This window comes from Lottia gigantea (assembly GCF_000327385.1).
Source record: "Lottia gigantea unplaced genomic scaffold LOTGIsca_97, whole genome shotgun sequence".
Lineage (NCBI taxonomy): Eukaryota > Metazoa > Mollusca > Gastropoda > Lottiidae > Lottia > Lottia gigantea.
The window spans coordinates 284,944-305,309 of NW_008711143.1; the positions used below are offsets into that span (position 1 = coordinate 284,944).

At 33.4% G+C, this 20,366-nt stretch overlaps 4 protein-coding genes across 4 annotated transcripts; 2 read left to right on the forward strand and 2 right to left on the reverse strand.

Moving 5' to 3' along the window:
* Window positions 1–2,441: 2,441 nt before the first annotated feature.
* Window positions 2,442–5,514, reverse strand: LOTGIDRAFT_170336 (hypothetical protein; the record flags this gene model as incomplete). The annotated part of the gene is made up of 6 exons (XM_009068978.1): window positions 2,442–2,608; window positions 3,130–3,220; window positions 3,691–3,909; window positions 4,265–4,406; window positions 4,707–4,813; window positions 5,416–5,514. The coding sequence occupies 6 exons, from the start codon at window positions 5,512–5,514 to the stop codon at window positions 2,442–2,444; spliced, it is 825 nt and encodes a 274-aa protein (XP_009067226.1).
* An 894-nt stretch (window positions 5,515–6,408) lies between these two features.
* Window positions 6,409–9,187, forward strand: LOTGIDRAFT_223519 (hypothetical protein; the record flags this gene model as incomplete). Its single annotated transcript, XM_009068979.1, has 7 exons — window positions 6,409–6,552; window positions 7,362–7,456; window positions 7,717–7,795; window positions 8,151–8,215; window positions 8,434–8,585; window positions 8,735–8,844; window positions 9,105–9,187. Coding segments are annotated over exons 1-7 (654 nt in total), but the record flags the coding sequence as incomplete, so codon positions are not given.
* Window positions 9,188–10,362: 1,175 nt separating this feature from the next.
* LOTGIDRAFT_170338 (hypothetical protein) lies at window positions 10,363–11,216 on the forward strand (the record flags this gene model as incomplete). The annotated part of the gene is made up of 1 exon (XM_009068980.1): window positions 10,363–11,216. A coding segment is annotated over one exon (854 nt), but the record flags the coding sequence as incomplete, so codon positions are not given.
* Window positions 11,217–13,130: 1,914 nt separating this feature from the next.
* LOTGIDRAFT_237152 (hypothetical protein) lies at window positions 13,131–17,036 on the reverse strand. The gene is made up of 5 exons (XM_009068981.1): window positions 16,722–17,036; window positions 16,626–16,679; window positions 14,489–14,720; window positions 13,844–13,929; window positions 13,131–13,718 (listed from the first exon to the last, which is right to left on the reverse strand). The coding sequence occupies exons 1-5, from the start codon at window positions 16,915–16,917 to the stop codon at window positions 13,147–13,149; spliced, it is 1,140 nt and encodes a 379-aa protein (XP_009067229.1). The 5' UTR covers window positions 16,918–17,036; the 3' UTR covers window positions 13,131–13,146.
* Window positions 17,037–20,366: the final 3,330 nt, after the last annotated feature.

Genomic DNA, 20,366 nt, shown 5'->3' on the forward strand with positions numbered 1-20,366 from the left:
ACGAAGCGCGTGGTTCGTTCTTTATATTTTCCACTATATCAATGTTTGGTCTATTCGCATCTCTAGTCTCTGACTTTTTTTTAACGGAATAGATGACAGAAGCATATGTGTGTCGTTAGCGCTCTGCAACTTCAGTTTAATGAAAACTGTCTAGATTTGTCGAATGGTGATTCTCTTGAAGGAGAACTTAATTCCAGCGTGTATTATTCAAGAGATATCTTGAACATGCACTAGAGGGGTTTAAACAGTTGAAGGAGGCTTGAGAGATCACTTAAAACAAACTACCAACGTCGATAATTATATAGTTAAAAACTTTGTATGCTGAAATGAAGGAAGTCATGCAGATTTATACAGTAATGTCAGAGTGTAGTTATGTCAGCTAATAACCGTATAGAATTGTTCTATTAAGCACCTTGTGCAAGTTTCTCTTTTAGTGTTGTATTATACGTTTTAACGTGGTGGGCTCAATTTTTGTCTTAACATTTTTTTAATTCTTTCGTTTAACAACATAATTTATGCTGGAACAATATAATATATTGAAAATTGAGTTTTTATTAGCCCTCCCTTGGCCAATAATCCCCAGCACTGTTCCTGATCTCCACTTCAACATCTGCAGTCAAGAGTCACAAGTTACATTATGGTCAGACTGTGTTGTGCAAACATCGTACTGTCGTCTAATATCAATCTCTAAATTAGGTTAGCAAATCAGTCCGTCTACGCCTTTTTTTTGATATAGTGTAGTGCTCATTCCATACTAAGGGGTAAGGTTTCAAAATAACTGTAATAAGAACTTGAAAAAAATTAGAAAACAAGGAATAGATACTTCAAACCCAGACAACTGTAAATATTATGATTTTATGTTTTACTTCTTACAATGTATTATTGAATAACAGTTTGGTTGATATATAAGATTCAAGAATATTTCCTCCAACAAGTAACATGGAATGTAAACTAATCTCATAAAACATGTTAACGATCTAGACTGATTCAGTATACTCGTTCAGTCATGCTAATTGGATACAGTCAAACCTTTGGCTCGTTCTAGAAAATTTGATAGATTTGATAATAAATGATTTTGGGGTTTATGATTTCAATGATTATATTAACCAATTATAGCAGAGAATTTATATTTTTTGATAATTAATATTATAGTCAAGAAAAGATATTTGTGCTCAACATAAAAACACGAGCAACCCAATAACCTTTTAGTAGAATAAATAGTAATACAAGCTACTCAGAGTACTCAGAGTCGGATCCACAAGTGCATAAATATCTTGTTCGACTTTTAATTTACCAAATCTGATCTCAATGACATGACTTCAATTGAAATCTTGCGCATCCAAGCATTAGTGAAATCAAGGTGACCGATAGCTGTGTGCGCCGTAAAATTGTTCTTATTAACATTGGATTAACAAAACAAAAACTGGTTTTCGTCCGTTTACGGAGGTTGTACTGTAGTTTGTAATTATGTTTGAACGGTTGGCTGCAGGTTGTAAAAAGACGATATTAATATTGACGGCGAAGCAGTCGAAATTAATTACTTCTTTATAAATACTTTTTCAATTCTACCCCAAAACACAAAACGTGACATCGAGTAGATCTAAACAAGTAACTGATTTCTTTCTTGTCGTGTAAGTAGATTTTGACAGTGATTTGGTTTGACCTCATTCATATTCCTGCGACAATACAAAATACACTCGAACATCCAATTTAGTTTAAATTCGTCTGATACAGATGTCTGGATGATATAGACAAACTAAATCCTTATTCAAATGTTATCTTCAAATTATTGAAAAACCGCTATAGAATTAGAGGAAAATAAGGTTTGGTCAATAGAATTTGATTGAATTGCCGACCTTAAATAACTTTACTTGACAATTTCAGTAAATACTCACTAATTGCAGTGAATTGAAATAAAATTCGAATGAAAGGGGTTTGCCTTTTTCGGCCATTCACTTCTGCATTTCATGGCGAGAAGTCATAGAGTACAGTATCACGATTTTTAAAGTTTAAATGAAGTAATCCACGAAACTTAAACATTTCGGACAAGATCTTGTTAACTAGATATATTATAGAAGATTGCCAATACGTTTTGTTTTGCTTGAATAGCGTATTTTAAATTATATTTCTTTAATACATTATTTATTGCATTCTTCAGAGACAAGTGTTTATCCATAGAGCGTATAATCTCTCTAAATCCTAATATTGAACATTTACACAATATCCGACTTAATAGATATTTTATATCCGAAACATGTCGACAGAATGAGATGAACCCTTCAATAAGATTGAAAATGTACGTTATGACCATATAACAAGAATAAACATTTATTCACATATAAAACAATAGTACATAGAATAATAACTAAAAAAAATAACAGGATTGGTTGTATGGATCTTCAATCAAGAAGAGTAAACATTGCCTACAGGGATGGATGCGGTCAAAACCACTTTTCAAAGTGTATATTGGAAGTGGGCACCTTCTGCTGGAGCAAAAATTTGTTCATAGTTTTTATCATTGAAAGCGGACCACATAGAAAAACGTGTAGAGAGTTCAAATCACAATTACTAACTACTGACTGTATATCGCTTTCATCTATTCTTCTATCTACAAATACAGAGAAAATAACAGTAGCAATATCATGCCAAGCTGATATGAAAACATCGCACTAAATCAGAAGATATATGCTTTTAGCAAAATTAATTCAAGCTGATTCTTTCGCGCCGTTTTTCAAATCATTACATCTAACGTTGACTGTGATTTGTGGTCTTCATTTATAATAGTCTAGTGTTTTATGTTTTATTGTATACTTCGCCATTATATTATTTCAACCAGAAAAGATACGGGTGGTTATTATTTTAAAGCAAGAAAGTTGTGATTGCATGATGCTGGATTTACCAAACGGATATCATGATGAAGGTGATGAAGGTGTTAAAAGTTCATTATCCACGTTAATTCGTCATGCCTTTAATTTTAATTATGGTTACCGAAGAGAAATCTCTCTTCATGCGCTACACGTTAAAATTATTTTGATTTAAAAATGTAGACTTATACCACTGTTTGCCATAATTTCCCCTTAAAAACACAAAAGAGCCTTAATCCGTAAACAAATTAAGTATGGTACTTACAATGTATAGAGGGATGATTTGGTGTTGATTGGGTGGTGTAATATTGAACTGTGGTATAAGGACATTTTTCAAACAATGTGTCTAGTGTAGTCTGAAGATATAATCACGCCATGTTGTCATCATTAAAAAAAAATATTTTGGTACCAAAAGCCATCCACTCAGCTTCACTGAACAGATCAACCGCAGGAAAACAATACATAAAATGGTTATTAATATAATAAATCAAACAATAACAAATATTTTCACTGTTAAAATAGCGCTCAATACATCAATTGTATATAGCGATGAGAACTCCCATATTTTCAGAAAATATCAAGTTATAGCACTATACCAGCTCGGATCATAAAAGAGAGGAATTTTATTGTTTGCTTTATACATCCCTCATCAAATCAATACTTCATAGCTTCGTGTTTTGAAAATCGACCATCAATAGATATCTTTTTTTTGTAGTGTATCAACCTTAACTGCTATAAAAAAAAAACATGGAAATATGGTTGCTAGCAGATTCTGTCAGTCACACGACAGTCAATATAATTTTGTAAAGTCGACGTTGCCACTTACCTTATATATAAGATCTGTTTGTGTTTTAGCTGTATATAATAAATAGGTTTTACAAGTGGAAGTCTGGCGTATATCATTAATATGCTGTATTATACTATATAAAGGATTTATTCCCACGCCTCCCGCAATTAGAAGAACGTCATCCTTTAAGACTTCTTTAGGTGGGTTGAAATAAAATTCTCCACCAACTTGCAACTTTACTTCATCTCCAATTTTACACTGAAATATCATAACTACTATCCTTTTCAAAACTTACTTTTCGCTAGCAAATAGTTGGTAATTTGACAACTCTTTGACACAATGACATAATTTGAAGATTTTCTCTAAAGTTTCCTTAAAATTGACACATTTCAGATTGAATATTCTATTCTGTGAAATCAAATTCTAAATAATTATTTTATTCATTGTTACCGTTTTGATAGGTTTGCGAGTACCAAACCTCCCTTCTCCGAAATCTTATCTTAGTTGACGTACGAAAATCTTTCGGTCTGGAATAATCTTCATCATTCACCAGTATAATTTCGAGTATAAATTGGTACAGATGTTGTCAAACATAGATAAAAAATTAACCAACCTGTGTATGTACCCAATGAGCTGGTGGATGAGAACTATTACTTATAGCGAGTTCTATAGTGTGGTCTGTTAGTAATGTTTTAGGAGACGAGGACATGGAGAAACCACCTACCACATCAACACCTGGTATATACATATCTACCCTGGATACAAGTAACAAAATATCAATAAAATTACTAAATCCATACTATTAACTGTATTTCACTCCTGGGTGTTGTGGTACACGACGTTTCAACAATTTATATTGTCACCGTCTGGATCATTCATCATGTTCACTTTCGAAAATTTGTTTTACATACACACATAATATATGTCAAAATATAGATAAACAAAATCAATTCTTGAAGAAATATAGAGCGCTTAGGAATAATCAAATTGTTGTGATGTATGTGAATGTAACGAAAACATACCCCATAATAGTTGCGCGCTTTTAAAATACATACCATTGCCCAGCCTTGAAGTTAAATGATGTGTGTGCAATTTTCAAAGTCAGCCCCTTTACTCGGTCTGATTCGTTTCTGATTTCTATAACTGTTGCTTGTGATACTTGCTGAAATACAAACAATCCGATTATAAAGACAATTTACATACTACATACTTATAACTGGTACGTGCTTCTGTGGCAAAAAACACAATCGACCTGACAGGATTAGGAAGTTGATAATGCATAAAGTACCAGTATAAGGTTTTATAAGAGAAACAAATAATTCAGAAATGCAAAGCGATTGTTTCAGGGAGTTAATGAAAGGTGATCTAATCTACCATGGACAAGAACATTACTCAGATTTTTTATTCCTTTTTTGGGTTTCTGAGAAAGGCTTTTCGAACAGCGTCTAAACCATACTTGTCATCAATATTCGTATACACAGCCTACTCGTTACATCTAAAGAAATGAAAAACGCGTTATCTGGTATATCTAAATCGGTAGTGTCTTTCAAGTACGACGGATGTTGCAAGCCAATTGTAGTAAAAAGTGGTCAATGTTTTCGGAAACTTGGTAAGATTCGCTGGAACAGCCGGAAATAATCGCCTACCCTTAGGTATGGTACAGGTAATGAATACAAAACGAATTGTGTTTCTACTGAAAAGTGGAATATCTGTCTGAACCTATCATAGGCCTATTCTGACATGAAACACATATAGCCTACGTACAGGATTTCTTTTGTTACCAGCCGTGATTTCTAAATGGGTCTCCTTTTTACCAGATGCTGTAGAATTCTCTACCCTCCCATTGTTTGTGATACCAGACATGTGAATCTCACAACGTTTAACAAACAACACAGTCTGTAGCCCCAGTTGGTTCCTGAAACATTCGCCTAATCAGTTCAAGTAAGATATCGCATGCCATAAAACATCTTCTATGAAAATAAACGATAGGGGCAGGCTAGCCAAGACACCCTTCAAGGCCTTTCCTTCGGATTAGAGGTATGCCTAGTCCATAAGTTCTATTAGATTTACTAATAGGAAGAAAGAGTTCCATAATTTCTATTAGATTTACTAAGCGGGAATCATGATAGTCCTACATAATGAAAAAACAAACCATATACATCACAATGCAAAGCGCTAAAGTGAAATTATGTATTCCAATGGAAACATGAGCAAAGTCTAATCATCACAAAGATTAGCTCATGTCCATTTACGACCAAAGGGAGAAAACTCTATTTAAGAAATTCATCAGACCACATTCAAATTATTCCACTAATTTGCCCGATTTGTAGTTCTTAAAAATACGATGTTTCTGGAATATCTTGATACAATAATATGTAATGATCTTTACAGAAACACTTACAAGAATCCGCCTTTTTGTCGCCAGAGAACCCTTAGATTGGCACAGAACATTATTTTGCTGTCAGCTTTTTTTATTCTACGTAGTCGCACTTGTTTGAAAGTTTATAATTAGGCCTTATCCGCACCATGATCAAACTTGTAGATGAAACTGAAAGGACTTAAATTCGCTACCAAGTGGTATGATGAAGTCAAAATAATAGTACAACTCACGCTTCAAAGTAATCTAATTTTTTTTATTCAAATTTGAATATAATGTCAGAAGGAGAGATTAGATTTTGAAAAACAAATGTTTTAGCTAATCAAGTATTGTAACTTCCGCCGGAAGTGAATGTTCTATCTAGTGTTGTTGATTTTTTAAGATTAAACGACATTAACATACCGTAACATTTTCTCTTTTTATTCGTATTTTGTAGATTTTAGAAGTTCAAAATGGGCAAAGGTTACAATAACTACATGACCAAGAAGTTCTTTCATCCTTCAAGTAAAGAAAATCTTAAAAGAGTAGGTATAAATATTACTTTTTCTCACCACAATCACATTTTTCAAAAAGTCAATAAAATAATCATAATGCCATGCATATCACTGTCTGTCACTTTCTCATAATTTCGAGGCTGATTCCAATTCACTCTAAAACAACCAGCAAAGTTCAACACAATTTTGAAGTTAAAACCCACGCCAATTTTCAGAATGGAGTTCTTTTTTTTTTTTTATCAGAATGGGGTTCTTTTTATTCCTTCAGCATCTGCCCTTACATTTTGACATTTTGGTACTGTTGAAAAGCACGTAAAAGCGCGGATCTTGTGATCAAAACCTCGTATTCTAAGTTGGAAAAAACCCAAAAACCACTAATTAGATAACATGTACATAAACCGTCAGATTTAAAACCTCGTAAAATATTATATTATACGAGGTTCAATGTTCCATTTTCTGCGGAAGAAAACGAAAAACCTTGTATACTGTACTATTATACGAGTTACTGGTTGAATAGGCCGGAGTACTCAAATTGTTATACAAGGTTTAAATTTTCAAAGAATGAAAACCATGTATAGCTGTAAAAAAAATTTTAACAAAGTATGCGTAGAAAAAGTTTTTTGGGTTTTTCATGAAAAGTAATTTCGTGTCATATAGCGTTATACGGGGTTTCAAGCGGTCACCCACGATATGAATAAAGTTTTATGGGACACAGCTGTATAAATGGACTGATGTATTATTTGATGACATTGACAGTACTTTGTCAGCTAAAATTCATTTCTGTCTCCAATTACTTGAGTAAAAACTCAACTATATAATGATTTTAATGTTTGTGTTAGGTATGGATGGCTGAACAGAAATCAGTTTTTGAAAAGAAGAAACAAGAAGACATGTTGGCACAATATCAAAAAGAACAGGACCAACTGAGTAACAGGTAATATCCATTTTAATGAACTACTTAGTTGGTGACTTACTCTGTAGTCAGGTAAGTCAGCCATTGCAACAAATTCTGAAATTTGAAATTTATGTTCAAAGGCAAAGAAAAAAATGGCTTTTATTATAAAGCAATCAGACTTTTGCACCTTTTGTTTTTTCAACAAATATTGAAATCTTTCCTACTTTTTCATTGAATAATCTTTAAAGTTGCAATTTTTCCATAGGATTGCTGTCTTTCAACCCCAAATTACATTTCAGAGCCTTATTGGGGGATGAAAAGGCAAAAATGGGTTTAAGTTTTTTATATGATGCTCCACCAGGCTTGAAGAGAAAAGAGGTATGTCATAACTTTGAAAACTGTATTTTTTTAATTTGTTGGAACTGATCATAATCCTTGCCTTTGCTTACCAGGCTCAAGTCTTGTGTCACAATTGTTACACAAAGTACAGAACAATAAAGCTAGTGCAGAATCTAGACTTCCAATCTATTTACAGCTTAATTAATATTTATCTTAATCTATATTTATTTGTGATGCCATAGCCGAGTCAACCCACTGTAAATATTTGATTTAGTATAAGCATTATATATTAAAACTTAAACTGTTTGTGATTCCAAAGAAATATTTCTAATTGCATATCTGGTATTTACTGTTGAACTGAAATGAGGAATAATTTGTATTTTGTTTTTTATAGAAAGATGAAGGGGAAGATGATGTGAAGTTTGAGTGGCAGAGAAAATTTAATGCTCCTAGGGAATCGTAAGTTTTAGTCTATGATAGTTGAATGGGTTAATAGATTTTAAAATCAGTCTGTTATTTCTCTCCATGACAATTGTGCCCTTCGTAAATTATGCATTTACTATTTTATTACTTATCAAATTGATACATGGATTTTTTCTAGTGATATCAAATGATCCAGACATGGTTTGTTTTCTTTTCATTTTTTCTGAAAGTTTATATTTTATATTTATTTAAAGATATGCTAAGGGAGATGAAGATATTAAAGATCAACCGTTTGGTATTGAAGTCAGAAATGTTAGATGTATCAAATGTAGACAGTGGGGTCATGTTAATACAGATAAAATTTGTCCTTTTTTTGGCCAAAATCTGACAGCAGAACCACCAAAACGTAAGTAATTAAATCATAAACTTTAAATTTTGAATATTTTGAAAAAAAAAGAAATACTTTGTTTCAAAAAATGGTCACAGTTTGGCAAAAAATCAGGAATTTCTTAGATCAAGTTTGATGTTACATTTCTATGATCCTGTTTATTTCAGCTGAAACCAGTACATCCTCTTTAATCAACAGTTTAAAAGATGATGGTTTTTCTATGAAGAAAAGTGTTCGTGGACAGTTTATGGAGGAAAGTGGAAGTGGAAGTAAATTAGTAAGTCAAGCTCTTTATCTTCGTTTTTTAAGTTGTGTTCTAATTACAGAAGACAATTAATGATAGTAAAAGGTCTGCTTGATAAAAAGAAAAATCTAAACACTAAGAAGATATCAAAACCTGTCTTTTCTTTTATGATGTACTTTTATCAACTTCTATTTAGGATTTGTGCATGTGACTGATTCATCTTCAAATTTGTAGAGTTCACACAACTATCTTATATCATTGCATGTATTTTAATAAATATCAATATTTTGTAGATGATCAATAAGAATGAAACAGATGATCCTGAAATTCAGTTTCTACAGTCTCTCACTCCAAAACAGAAGAAAAAATTACTTAAGTAAGTAACCTAGTAATATTTTGAGAATTAGCTACATAGTTCTAAACCACTTACATTTTACCACATTTTAGTCCAGAACATCTGCCTCTATTCCAGCCTCTGATAGATATTATGACAGTAGAGTCAGAAAAATTAACCCTGTAAATTGGAGATTTATCATACGAATGAAGATGCCTTTTTTTCTGAAATAATTTTGAATAACCTTTAAGATGATTGTATGTTATATTAATATCTTATCACATGATATATAAGTGTGGTGGGCAATGCTCACTTTTCTGTAACACTTTGGCTAGGTTAGTCAATTTTGCTTTCTAATGTTCCCTTCAAATTCACAGTCATCTTCAGCAAGGTTTAATTTTTATTTCAGCCTGATATAATAATATTTGTATATAAATGTTAGTCAGTAGCAGTGTTTTGTGGTTTCTATATTACTATCATGAAGGTTTTTCTTTTTATTTCAGGAAGTTGACTAAGCTACAAGGCAGTAATGATGATAGTTTGGCTACAATTAAAAAGGGAAAGAAAAAATCTAAAAAGAAACAGAAGAAAAAAGAGAAAGGTAACAGTTAAAATTTTTTACTCTCAAGAAAGCCAGTGGTGTGAACTGAATTGAAATGATTTACTGATGTAGACATTAGAGGCATTTTTACGCACGTAAATCTGATCCGATTACCCTAATCAGAATGCCAAAAAAAGTCGAATCTGATTTATACTGCAGGATAAATGAACATTATACTATTTATAGTTTCCAAGATGGCGGATAGGCAGGAAGAAATTATCCTGCAAGTAATGGTTTTGACATGTTGGACGCCATTACTAAAGCAGAAGTTAACAGAGCTACGACCCTCTAAAGTTGATTTACTCGATTAACGTATATCGATTTGATTCGCTGCTACAATAAATGCGCTGATTACCATAATCAAATTTGATTTTATACAGTATGAATGGTTTTTAGACCAAATCGAATCAGATTAACCCAGGATAAATTCGACTGAGATTCAAGTGATATAGATGTCTAAATATAAATATAAACATAAACTCTTCTGACTATTAATGACACTAAACAGTATTTATAACAGATGACAAAACAAATATTTAAGGTAAGTTTATCTATAGTTAAAGAGAACTGAGCCTGATTTGTTCTAATTTTTTTATTATATATTTATATTTTTCAGAAGAGAGTTCTGATAGCTCCAGTGAAAGTGAAAAAGAGAAATACAGACACAAGAAGAACAGATCATCCCATAAACATGGGAAAAGTGACTCTGATGAGGAACACATGTCTAGACAGTGCGGACATGACAAACCTCATGAAAATGGGGACAGAAATCGAGGATTTAAAAGATTTGTTAAACAAGAAAAACATTCAGAAAGAGGTTTTGGAAAATACGATTCCAAACGTCTGGTCAAAAAAATAAAACCTGAACCACCTTCATGTGATGACAGTGACAATGAAAGACGTTCACGTGAGATGCATCAGAAATCATATAAAACTACTTCTCAGCATAATCAACGACAGAGAAGTTCATCTAGTGAGAGTGACAGAGCTAACTATATTAAGTTTATTCATAGGGAAAGAAGAACAGACAGTGATAGTTATAGAGAGGAAAAGAGTAGAAAAAGTGATGAATTGGGTGGAGACAGACATCAAGATTCTAGAATCATGAAAGAAAATATTGAAATGGAAAATAGAAGTAGGGAAAGGGAAGAAAGGAGAAGTAGGGAAAGGGACAATGGGAGAAATAGGGAAAATAGAAGTAGGGAAAGGAAAGAAAGGAGAAGTAGGGAAAGAGAGAATGGAAGAAGAAGGGAAAATAGAAGTAGGGAAAGGGAAGAAAGGAGAAGTAGGGAAAGAGAGAATGGAAGAAGACGGGAAAATAGAAGTAGGGAAAGGGAGAGTATGAGAAGTAGAAAAAGCTGGGAAAGGGAAAATAGAAGAAATAGGGAAATAGGAAATAGTTCTAGAAAAGAACGTGATGGTAGTTCCAGTAGAAGTCGAGAAAGGGACAGTTACTCTAAAAGGAGATAAAAATGAATGGTAGTTTTTCAGAATCACTTAGATTTAATTTATTTTTATGTCATTGTCTGATAATGACATAAGTATTTCTGTGTCCTAATTTCAGTGAAAGTCTTATGCCCTTGAGTTTTAATGAATCCTCATTATTCCAGTGAATGTTCTGTTTATGAGTTCAGATACTCCAGGAAGCTGCTGGATGAGAGGATTCACTGAAAATATTTTTTTTAAATATCCTTTTTTATTTTTTTGATCCTTGTATATTATTGAAATAATTATTGTGATGCTATAAGTTCTGTTATATTCTAACTTTTACACAGTTTGTAACACCAAGACCATCTTCACAATACTATGCTATTAGGAACTTTGTACTTATAATAGTCACTATTCTTGTATCAAAGGGACTATTGCAGTCAAGGTAGAAGTACGAAGTTCCTAATAGCTTCACATGGTGTAGATGGACTTAACCATCAATGTGTATGAATATATCATAAACGGACTCTCTCATCTTGTCCGCTGCGAATTGTCAATCTCTCATGATTAAGGTGCTGTTTTATAATTTGTCAATAAATTTGTTTTATAAGTCATTATTTAATACTATAGAGGAAATTAGACCTCCCCATAGACTTGTGGACCTTTAATGGCCATGGTGATTTGGGTAAAAAATATATGTTAATAGTTTTCAGAACTTCATTTTACTTGAATTGCCTTCAAATATACCTCAAACTAGCAATATTACCTTCTATTTAGAAATATGTATTTTCTAGTGGAGTATCAAGAAAAGACGAGTCGTCATTTTTACTTTCAAACGTGCACATACGCATTTAAAGGCTAAAAATTTCTTCTCAACAGGGGAGGAATTGAAAGACCCCGTGGAGGAAGTGGGGAGGAATCATCGGACTGGAGAGGAATGGGGGGCAAGTTGATCTACGGCTGAAATTGAAGTTATTGACCATGATAAACAGAAAAAGGCTATGATTAAAATATGGGAATTTAAACTATGCTTTATCATTATGTTTAATCATATTATCTCATATACAGACAACCAGTGACGCCCGTCCCATACATTCACTGATTTATTGATAGTACCGTTGATAACTCACTTCTCTGGAATAGTAAAGACCAGTTTATAATCCACTAAACGGAAGAGCTAAGCGAAGCTTCGATTCGCTACACAATCCTCAGCTGCCCGAAGTCAAGTTTTCGAATGTTGAGCGACGCCACTTTGTTTCGTCTTCCTTTTGTCTCTAAAGATGCGGACACACGAAGGGTCTTGGTCGGAGACTTTTGTCGCCGATTAGAGTCTTGTCTTGAGTTTCACGGGCACGGGCACGGGCACACAAGGAGACAAAAATCTCAAGTCGGTCGTTTTCCACCTTGTCAGTAATCACGTGCGAAGCATGCAATTGAAAAGAAAATCAATCTGTTTGGATGATGACGGTCTGTCTTTCAGACGATAAAACTATCAGAGACAATTATCAAACTTGTTTGACATAATAAATCCTTTCGGTGGCGCGATATTTTTTTTCAAGACGAATCGGCGACAGAAATGTCAGACAAAGACCAATCGTTCCAGCACTTTATTTATTTGCAAAGACCATAGCGATGCGATGAAGTAGGATAATATTCTTCGCTTAGCTGAGCTTTGAAGCTTGCTCGCTCAAAGAAAAACCAGCGCTTCACTTGGTAGAGTATAAAGCGGTCTTTTTAAAACGTGATGCTAACCAGTGTGCATCAAGCTTGAAAGCGTGACCTGATGGCTAGGAACAAAACATCAAGTTGAATTTGAGGGACGATAAATCTAATGGCCCCTGTTAAATCTTTGATGCCACAGGGACTGCAGGGAGTTCGAAATAGCGCTCATACCATTCACTTAGTTATTAAAGATAACGCAGTATATATTACCACTTCCTCGATAAAACTAAGATAAACAGAATAAATAAATTTAATTACACCGATATAAAGCCAATAAAGATAAAAATAATAATAGATTCTGGCTTGTGGAGGAACCACTACCGTTTCCCGATGTATCACTAGAAACATCTTTGGTGGCTGTTGACGGAATCGTTTTCTCTTGCGTTTCAGACGAAGAACTATCCTGCGACCCAGTACTTTTTTCTGGGGTCAGTGTAGATGACGGTTCTTGAAGTGGCTCTTTCGTTGTGCTAATCATTCGCTGAATAGGTGCTTTCTTAGTAGTTGTTGGGGACGGCGTTGTTGTCGTGGACGGCAGTTTGGTCGTTGGTTTTACAGTTGTTGTTGATGTGGTTGTTGGTGGTTTTGTGGTAGACGATCTTGTTGTTGGCTGTGGCGTGGTAGTAGACGTAGTCGTGGATTGTGGCGTCGTTGTTGTAGGTTGTGTCGTCGTTGGTGGTGGGATCGTGGTGGTTGTTGCTTGTGTAGATGTTGTTGGCGATAATGTAGTCGTAGGTCGTGAGGTTGTTGTAGGACTCGATGTGGATGTTGACGCAGTTGTCGTTGCGGTTGATGTTGTGATTGGTCTTTGAGTTGTTGTATCTGTAAAATATATTGATTACGTGGTGCACAATATTGATTTAATTATCCTCATTAGAGTTGAAAATTGTATTGTGTGAAATTGTATTGATTATTTGCAGAGTATTTGATTCCGTTCATTAACTTACCTTGTGATCGGGCAGCTGGTAGAAATGGAATCTCATTAGATTCAAGAGGTCCCCAAAACGTACTGTAATCTTTTAAAACTGTCCCTCTGGAAATAAATGCAAGTCAGTTTATGTTGTTATTAAGACAGATTAAATTGAATATCAAGTCTAATTCTATTCTACCAGGATGATATAGATCACTTTTCATCAATACTGAAATTTTTAAACTAAGGGGACGAAATTCACAATCTATTAGAAATTCTGCAATGCAGGCATAAGCTATAACGTCATACATGAATGTTATTCCATTGTGAATTGGATTAGCACTGTATCTGTATTGATATATTGAATCAAAACCCATCACATGCATACACATTCAAGTAGTTAACTAATTATAAGAATGGCCAAATGACAAAGTGTAAATTAAGTCAAGTTTTATAATAAACCCCCTATCAATCAAACCTTGACTGAAGAAGCAATAATGTCTACTCATGATGTCATCATATTCATCATTCCTGTATATGCTCGAGGCAGTTTATCTCATCCCGTATTTGTTCTCGCTCTGAATTATTGACTGCTTGGTAGAGAGAACCAAAAAAAATATAGAATTTCCTTTTTTTTCTTATTACCTCATTTTGAAGTATAACTCTAGAAAATAAAACTTACGTCAAAATCAAATTTCCAACATCTTCTTGTGGCGCAATCCATTTGTTTCTGAGAGTCGTATTAGGAAACATATGACTATTGGAATGAGTTATTGAATTATTCTGGCCATTACAAGAGACGATTCGGGATCCTTTCGGTGATGCAATGAATTGCCCAACTATCATATCGTTATCAACCCGTCTCACTTGAAGTAACCATCCATTAAAGGGTGAGGCCTCTGACACAATGGCAACTGAAATTAGTAAGCACTTCATATATTAGATTTGTGAGTAATATGAATAATATGAGTGGTGTAAGTAATGTGAGTACAAGGAGTTGGGTGAGATATATGAGTTATGTGAGTAACTGGAGTGAGGTGAATAATATAAATGGAGTAATATAAGTTATAAGTCATGTGAGTAATATTAGTGTTAAGAGTTACGTGAGTAATGTGAGTGAACATGAGTAATGTGAGTAATATTAGTGTTAAGAGTTACGTGAGAAATGTGAGTGAACATGAGTAATGTGAGTAATACAAGTGATGTGAGATTGTGAGTGATGATATGAAATATAAGTGGTAAGAGATATGTGATTTGTGGGAATAATATGAGTTATATGCGTTATACAATGAGTCATGTGCAATATCTGAGTGATGTGTTTATTATGAGTGATCTGGGTTTTATGTTTTATATGAACGATATTACTTATGTGTGTTATACAAGTGATGTGAGTATTATGGGTTGTGTGAGTTTTTATAGTTGTGTGAGAACTATGAGCAATGGGCTATGTGAGTAATACATTAAGTGAGTTATATGAATCATGTACGTAATATGAGCTATGTAAATAATACGAGTTATTTGAATAATATGGGTTATGTTAGTAATAATATATGTATTATGTGATTAATAAAAGCAATATGAGTTATTTGAGTGAATACTGCCATGTGAGTATGTTGAGTCATACAGTCATGTAAGTAGCATGAGATAAGTGAATAATATGAGACTTGTGAGTAAAACAAAAACTGTGGGCTATATAAAATGTGAGTAATATAGGTTTTGGGATTAGTACGAGAGTAATATAAGTTGTGTGAGTAATACAAGTTGTGCGAGTAATATAAGTGGTGTGAGTACTATGAGTGAAGTAATATGTGATGTAATACGGGTAATATGATTGATATCAGTAATATGGGTAATTTAAGTAATACGATTGACGTAAAAGAGGTGATGTGAGTAATATATTATGTGAGGGCGTAGTATAAGTGTTAAGAGCAATATAATTGATATGAGTTATGTGAGTAAGATAAATGAAGTATTTAAGTTTAGTATCTCAGTAATAAGGGTTCTGTGTACGATAGTGTAAGTAGTATAGGTGATGTGAGTAATATTAGTTATGTCAGTAATAAGTGAGATGGTAATGTTAGTAATGTAACATGAGTATTGTGAGTGGTATGAGTTTTGTGAGTTATGTGGATGCATTATGACATGAGTATAATGGATAAATAACATTAAATGTGAGTAATTGACTGGTTATGAGTAAATATGATGGTTAGTAGTGTGCGTTATATAAATAAAGTGAGTAATGTTAATAATTGTGTGTACCATGGATGATTGAAATGGTTGATGTTAATAATATGCGAGAGTGAGTAATATTAGAAAGTAAATATAGTGTGTATGATTTGGGTATAATATTATAAGTACGAGTAATGTGAATAATTCGAGTGATTTAAGTCGAACGAGAGTCTTTACAAGATATAATATAATACGCATTTCCCTTTTCTTACTTTATCGATGCTTTTTGGGGGTTCTCAACCCATTTACCTATAATGGCTGAATGTCTATCGGCTATGGAAAAAAACCTGTGGATTAAGTTAAAAAGAGTAGAATGAATTTAAAATCCACTTCCGTTTCATGTCAGAGGCTTAAATATGGGTAATTTGACATTTAGTTATAAAACTTTAAACAAAGTTATGAAGTCACTTCAAAGAAAAATTGTAATAAATCTCCGTTATTTTTTCCCTTTTTATGGGTTATTTTATGTCCAGTGTTGTATAATTTCTCTTTTTATTGTGACAACCTTTTTCTCCTGAAATAACATTAGGATGCTCCGAGAGTGTCAGAACTGACTCATATTAAATCTTGCCAATTTTTCATTTTCGTACCTGTTTTTTTTCTCTTTTTTGACGTAACCTTTGAATTCAACAATGTGTTTGGAACTGAAAAACAATACATAGGACTTCAACTGGTTTCAATCTTACCTTCCATCTCCTGACTGGGGCTGTATGTAGCCGATGATAACACCAATTTAAAGGGGCTCGGTGAAATCTGAGCCTCAAAAGGTGGATATCCATGTTTTGGCAGAAGAAAGACACAAGCAGAGGACGGAGCTCCACCTGGGTACCCTAAAACTCCTTGTAGTCCGAGGCACACTATTACAAATATCGCTGTATACATTACTATAGTCTGATTACAGAAAGACGGTAATGGTCGTAATATCAAATAAATATTATATGTATAAACACTTTTTCAATTATTAAACAGTTTTAAGCTTTTCCTTCACCAGTTATAAGCTCTCCTCCCAGTGGTATTTTACTTGATTATTTTCGTTTGAATTAGTTTTAATATACACCTAGGTTTTTGTTGTCACTTTTACTGTATAATAGGTGAATAAATGTCCGTTTTTGCACGATTAAATCCAACAATTTTTACATCCGAGGTTTTTGAGTACATGTACGTTTGTTTTTCTATCTCAGTTTATGAATTTCAAACAACTTTATACTCAAAATCCTCTTTCAAAATAATCAATGAAGTTTACAGAAAATAACGGTTATCCTTCAAATCATCCAAATTTCTTTATCGGGTATATTCTGTCCGTTTAGAGAAGCTGGTATTTCCTTTCGTACTTTCACATAAATTTCACAATTTTTAAGAAATCTGTTAAATTTGACTTGTTTTACCTGTGACAGGTGTAAAAATACTGCATGATTAGCATCCAGTACCTCGTGGTTAAAAAGAAAATCCACGAAGCGTGACGAGATGATGACGGTTTAGGTTGACAATGACAAATATCTGTTGTAAATTTATTGTTCTGGGCGGATCTCGATTTTAAATTCGTTATCGTTAAAGGTTGCATGACAGCGAGTTTAATAACGATATCTACCGGCAACTCATAATGAATGAACACCTTGCTACCTCGGATATTAGTTGAGTTCTGGGGTTTTGATAAATCTTTTAGTTCCTTGGGCCCTACATATTCAAAATAAGGTTATATCACCACAGCACAAATTGTAAACAGCTTTGGTATCAGTTAAAGATGGGTTCCAAGAATACCGGTTTGTCTCACATGTCCATTATTAATTCATGATTAGCTAAATTAGAAGAGAATTATCAGCAGAATTCCAATAAGTGACCTATCAAGAAAGGTCAAAAAATTTTTTTTTTTTTTATCCCGACTGTAATTAAATGGACATTTATGATTTGTTAAAACTCTTAATTATATGCAATGCGATCATAATGATATGATTAAAAATACATGATAATTCATTAGAAACACCAATTAATCAAATAGTTTGCTTAATTTGACACTAAAAAAATAGGGAAACCCATCTTTAAGTATATGTAATTATCCGTTCTGCTTCCCCTAGCTGAAAATTCACCCCGCGCATCTCTGCACCTCGTGAAATTGTCAATAAAGTTTAATACAGTGAAGGTTGTCACTGAATAATGACTTCCTTCTCTCTCAACCCTCAACATCTTAATCTCTCTATAGGATTAAGGACCGAGCTATTGTGATGGACAAAATACATCAGACAGTCGAGGGTGCAAGCTATTGAAAGATTTCAATTTCAATGAGTCAATGCATGCATCTATTGACACCTAGAGAATGTACAAAATTTTAGCTGTGCCCAATCTATAAAGACGTGACCATATGGTATTCAAATTAACTACCGAATTACCATCGTATGATATTTACCATGATGGGAATTTTTTGGTATCGATGTTAAGAATCTGATGCTTCGTGACCTTGAGTCATACTGTAAGTTCAATGTTAGGTCATTAGTCAATCATCACTAGGAAATACGGTCATAGGAATCGGTGATATTTTGTCTTATACATTTTCTTATTATATTAATTTATTTCTATGAGACCAAAACGTTGAACATGTTAATAAAGTGAAATGGAGTTCAGCTGCTACGGCTAAGAATCCCACCATCTAACCCAGGTGTCCCTTACAACACCATTATCCTCCGCAAGCCTTGAATTTCAATGATCGTAAAGTTTTATGGTTCGAATTTAAATCTACAATTCAAAGTCAAAATGCTAATGATGGGTTGTAAATGCTGAGCTTGTTTCACGAGGAAAGGGTTAATATACCAGTGATACGGTCATTGGGGTTAATAAAACTCATTTATTAGTAAACAATTGAATAAATAAACATAGAGCTCTAGACGAAAGTTTGAAATCGCCTTTAAAATATCCACCCCATTAACCCTAAATGTCAGAAATAGGCTTTAATCGACCATATGACGTCATGGTCATATCAATGGTGGTTGATTCCACAGTTTCTGGAGTATAAAACAATACTATGATAGCAGTACATGTATTTATTTTTCGGAAAAAAATGAAAAAAAGGCGAAAGAACCCCACTACATTAGCCCAAAATAACATCAAAGAAAAATCAAATCGATCGTGTATCGAGAATTGAGGTGATTCTAAGTTTTGGTTATGGCACATTATATTAGCCTATTATAAGATACCCCGGAACTCGAAATTATGTAAGGTAGGTTAGACCTCAACAAGAACTAAACATATAGACAATTGATTAATTAGTTGTCTTCAAGGTACCTGTAACAAATGTTTGAATCCCCAAAGTTTATTTTGAGATCCTGCATACCACATCTGACAGAGTGCAACCATCTGCACTAAGAAAAAACAACGACATATTTACGATTTTTCAATGATTGATTAGAATAGTTTAAAAACAACCTATTTCATCAATACATCATTGTCAGTGTATATTGTAATATTTATAATTGAGGGTGGGACATTTTGTATACAGACAATAGCCTGAGGGACCTGTGTCATTAATCCTCCGACATCCTTCGACAGTTCATTTTGAGACTTGATATTGAAAAATATTTGTTCATGACGCTGTCTGCCAAAAAAGTGTTCTTATCAGGTAGCCTATGATGAAACAAAACAAAAAAATGTTTTGTCATTTTTCAATATGAATTTTTTTGACTATAACTATCGTATGATAACAAATGTCATGAACACGTATTTCTCAATTCGAGAGTGTCAAGTCTCAAAATGACTGTCGAAGGGTGTCGGAGGAAAAAAGACACCACCGAGCCGGGATAGACTCGTCACATTACTGAGAACCTAGGTTCAACGATATACCTATATCTTACAAAACAAGAATCATTATTTGATTTTCACGAAGAAGCATAAACAAACACAAAACTTTAACAATAGGCTTACCATTTAGAATATTCTTCCAATTAGTAATACTAGGCCTATTTAACAATAGAACAAGGAGGGTAACAAGGCGCTTTTGAACAATCTCCAGGTGGGAGATCCTGAAAGGAGTAATAGAAACAACAGACTATAATAATAACAAAGTGGCTTTTAAAGAGATTCCGTGGTCCGGACTGCTATTTGACAGAGATTGTAGCAGAATATGCTATTTCATGTTAGTAATAACGTAGTGTATCATATTGCAATGAAAAAAGGGTAAATTTATTTACATCAGTTGATGTAGTGTTTATTAATAAAATAACCATAAGGAAATGTTGAATGAAAAATATTTTCCATAAAAAACGCCACGGGATATAATCGGTTGGTACAATGCTTCGATTGTTTGAGATCGAGAATACATCCTCTACTTATTGTTACAATATAAA

Bases quoted from the DNA above. Each gene is read 5' to 3' on its own strand.
- LOTGIDRAFT_237152 (XM_009068981.1), bottom strand. From the start codon at position 16,917: ATGTATACAGCGATATTTGTAATAGTGTGCCTCGGACTACAAGGAGTT. The intron at 14,721-16,625 runs GTACGAAAATGA...TACTAATTTCAG, and splicing joins AAAAAAGAGAAAAAAAACAG to TTGCCATTGTGTCAGAGGCC. The intron at 13,930-14,488 runs GTAAGTTTTATT...ATTTATTTCCAG, and splicing joins GTTGGAAATTTGATTTTGAC to AGGGACAGTTTTAAAAGATT.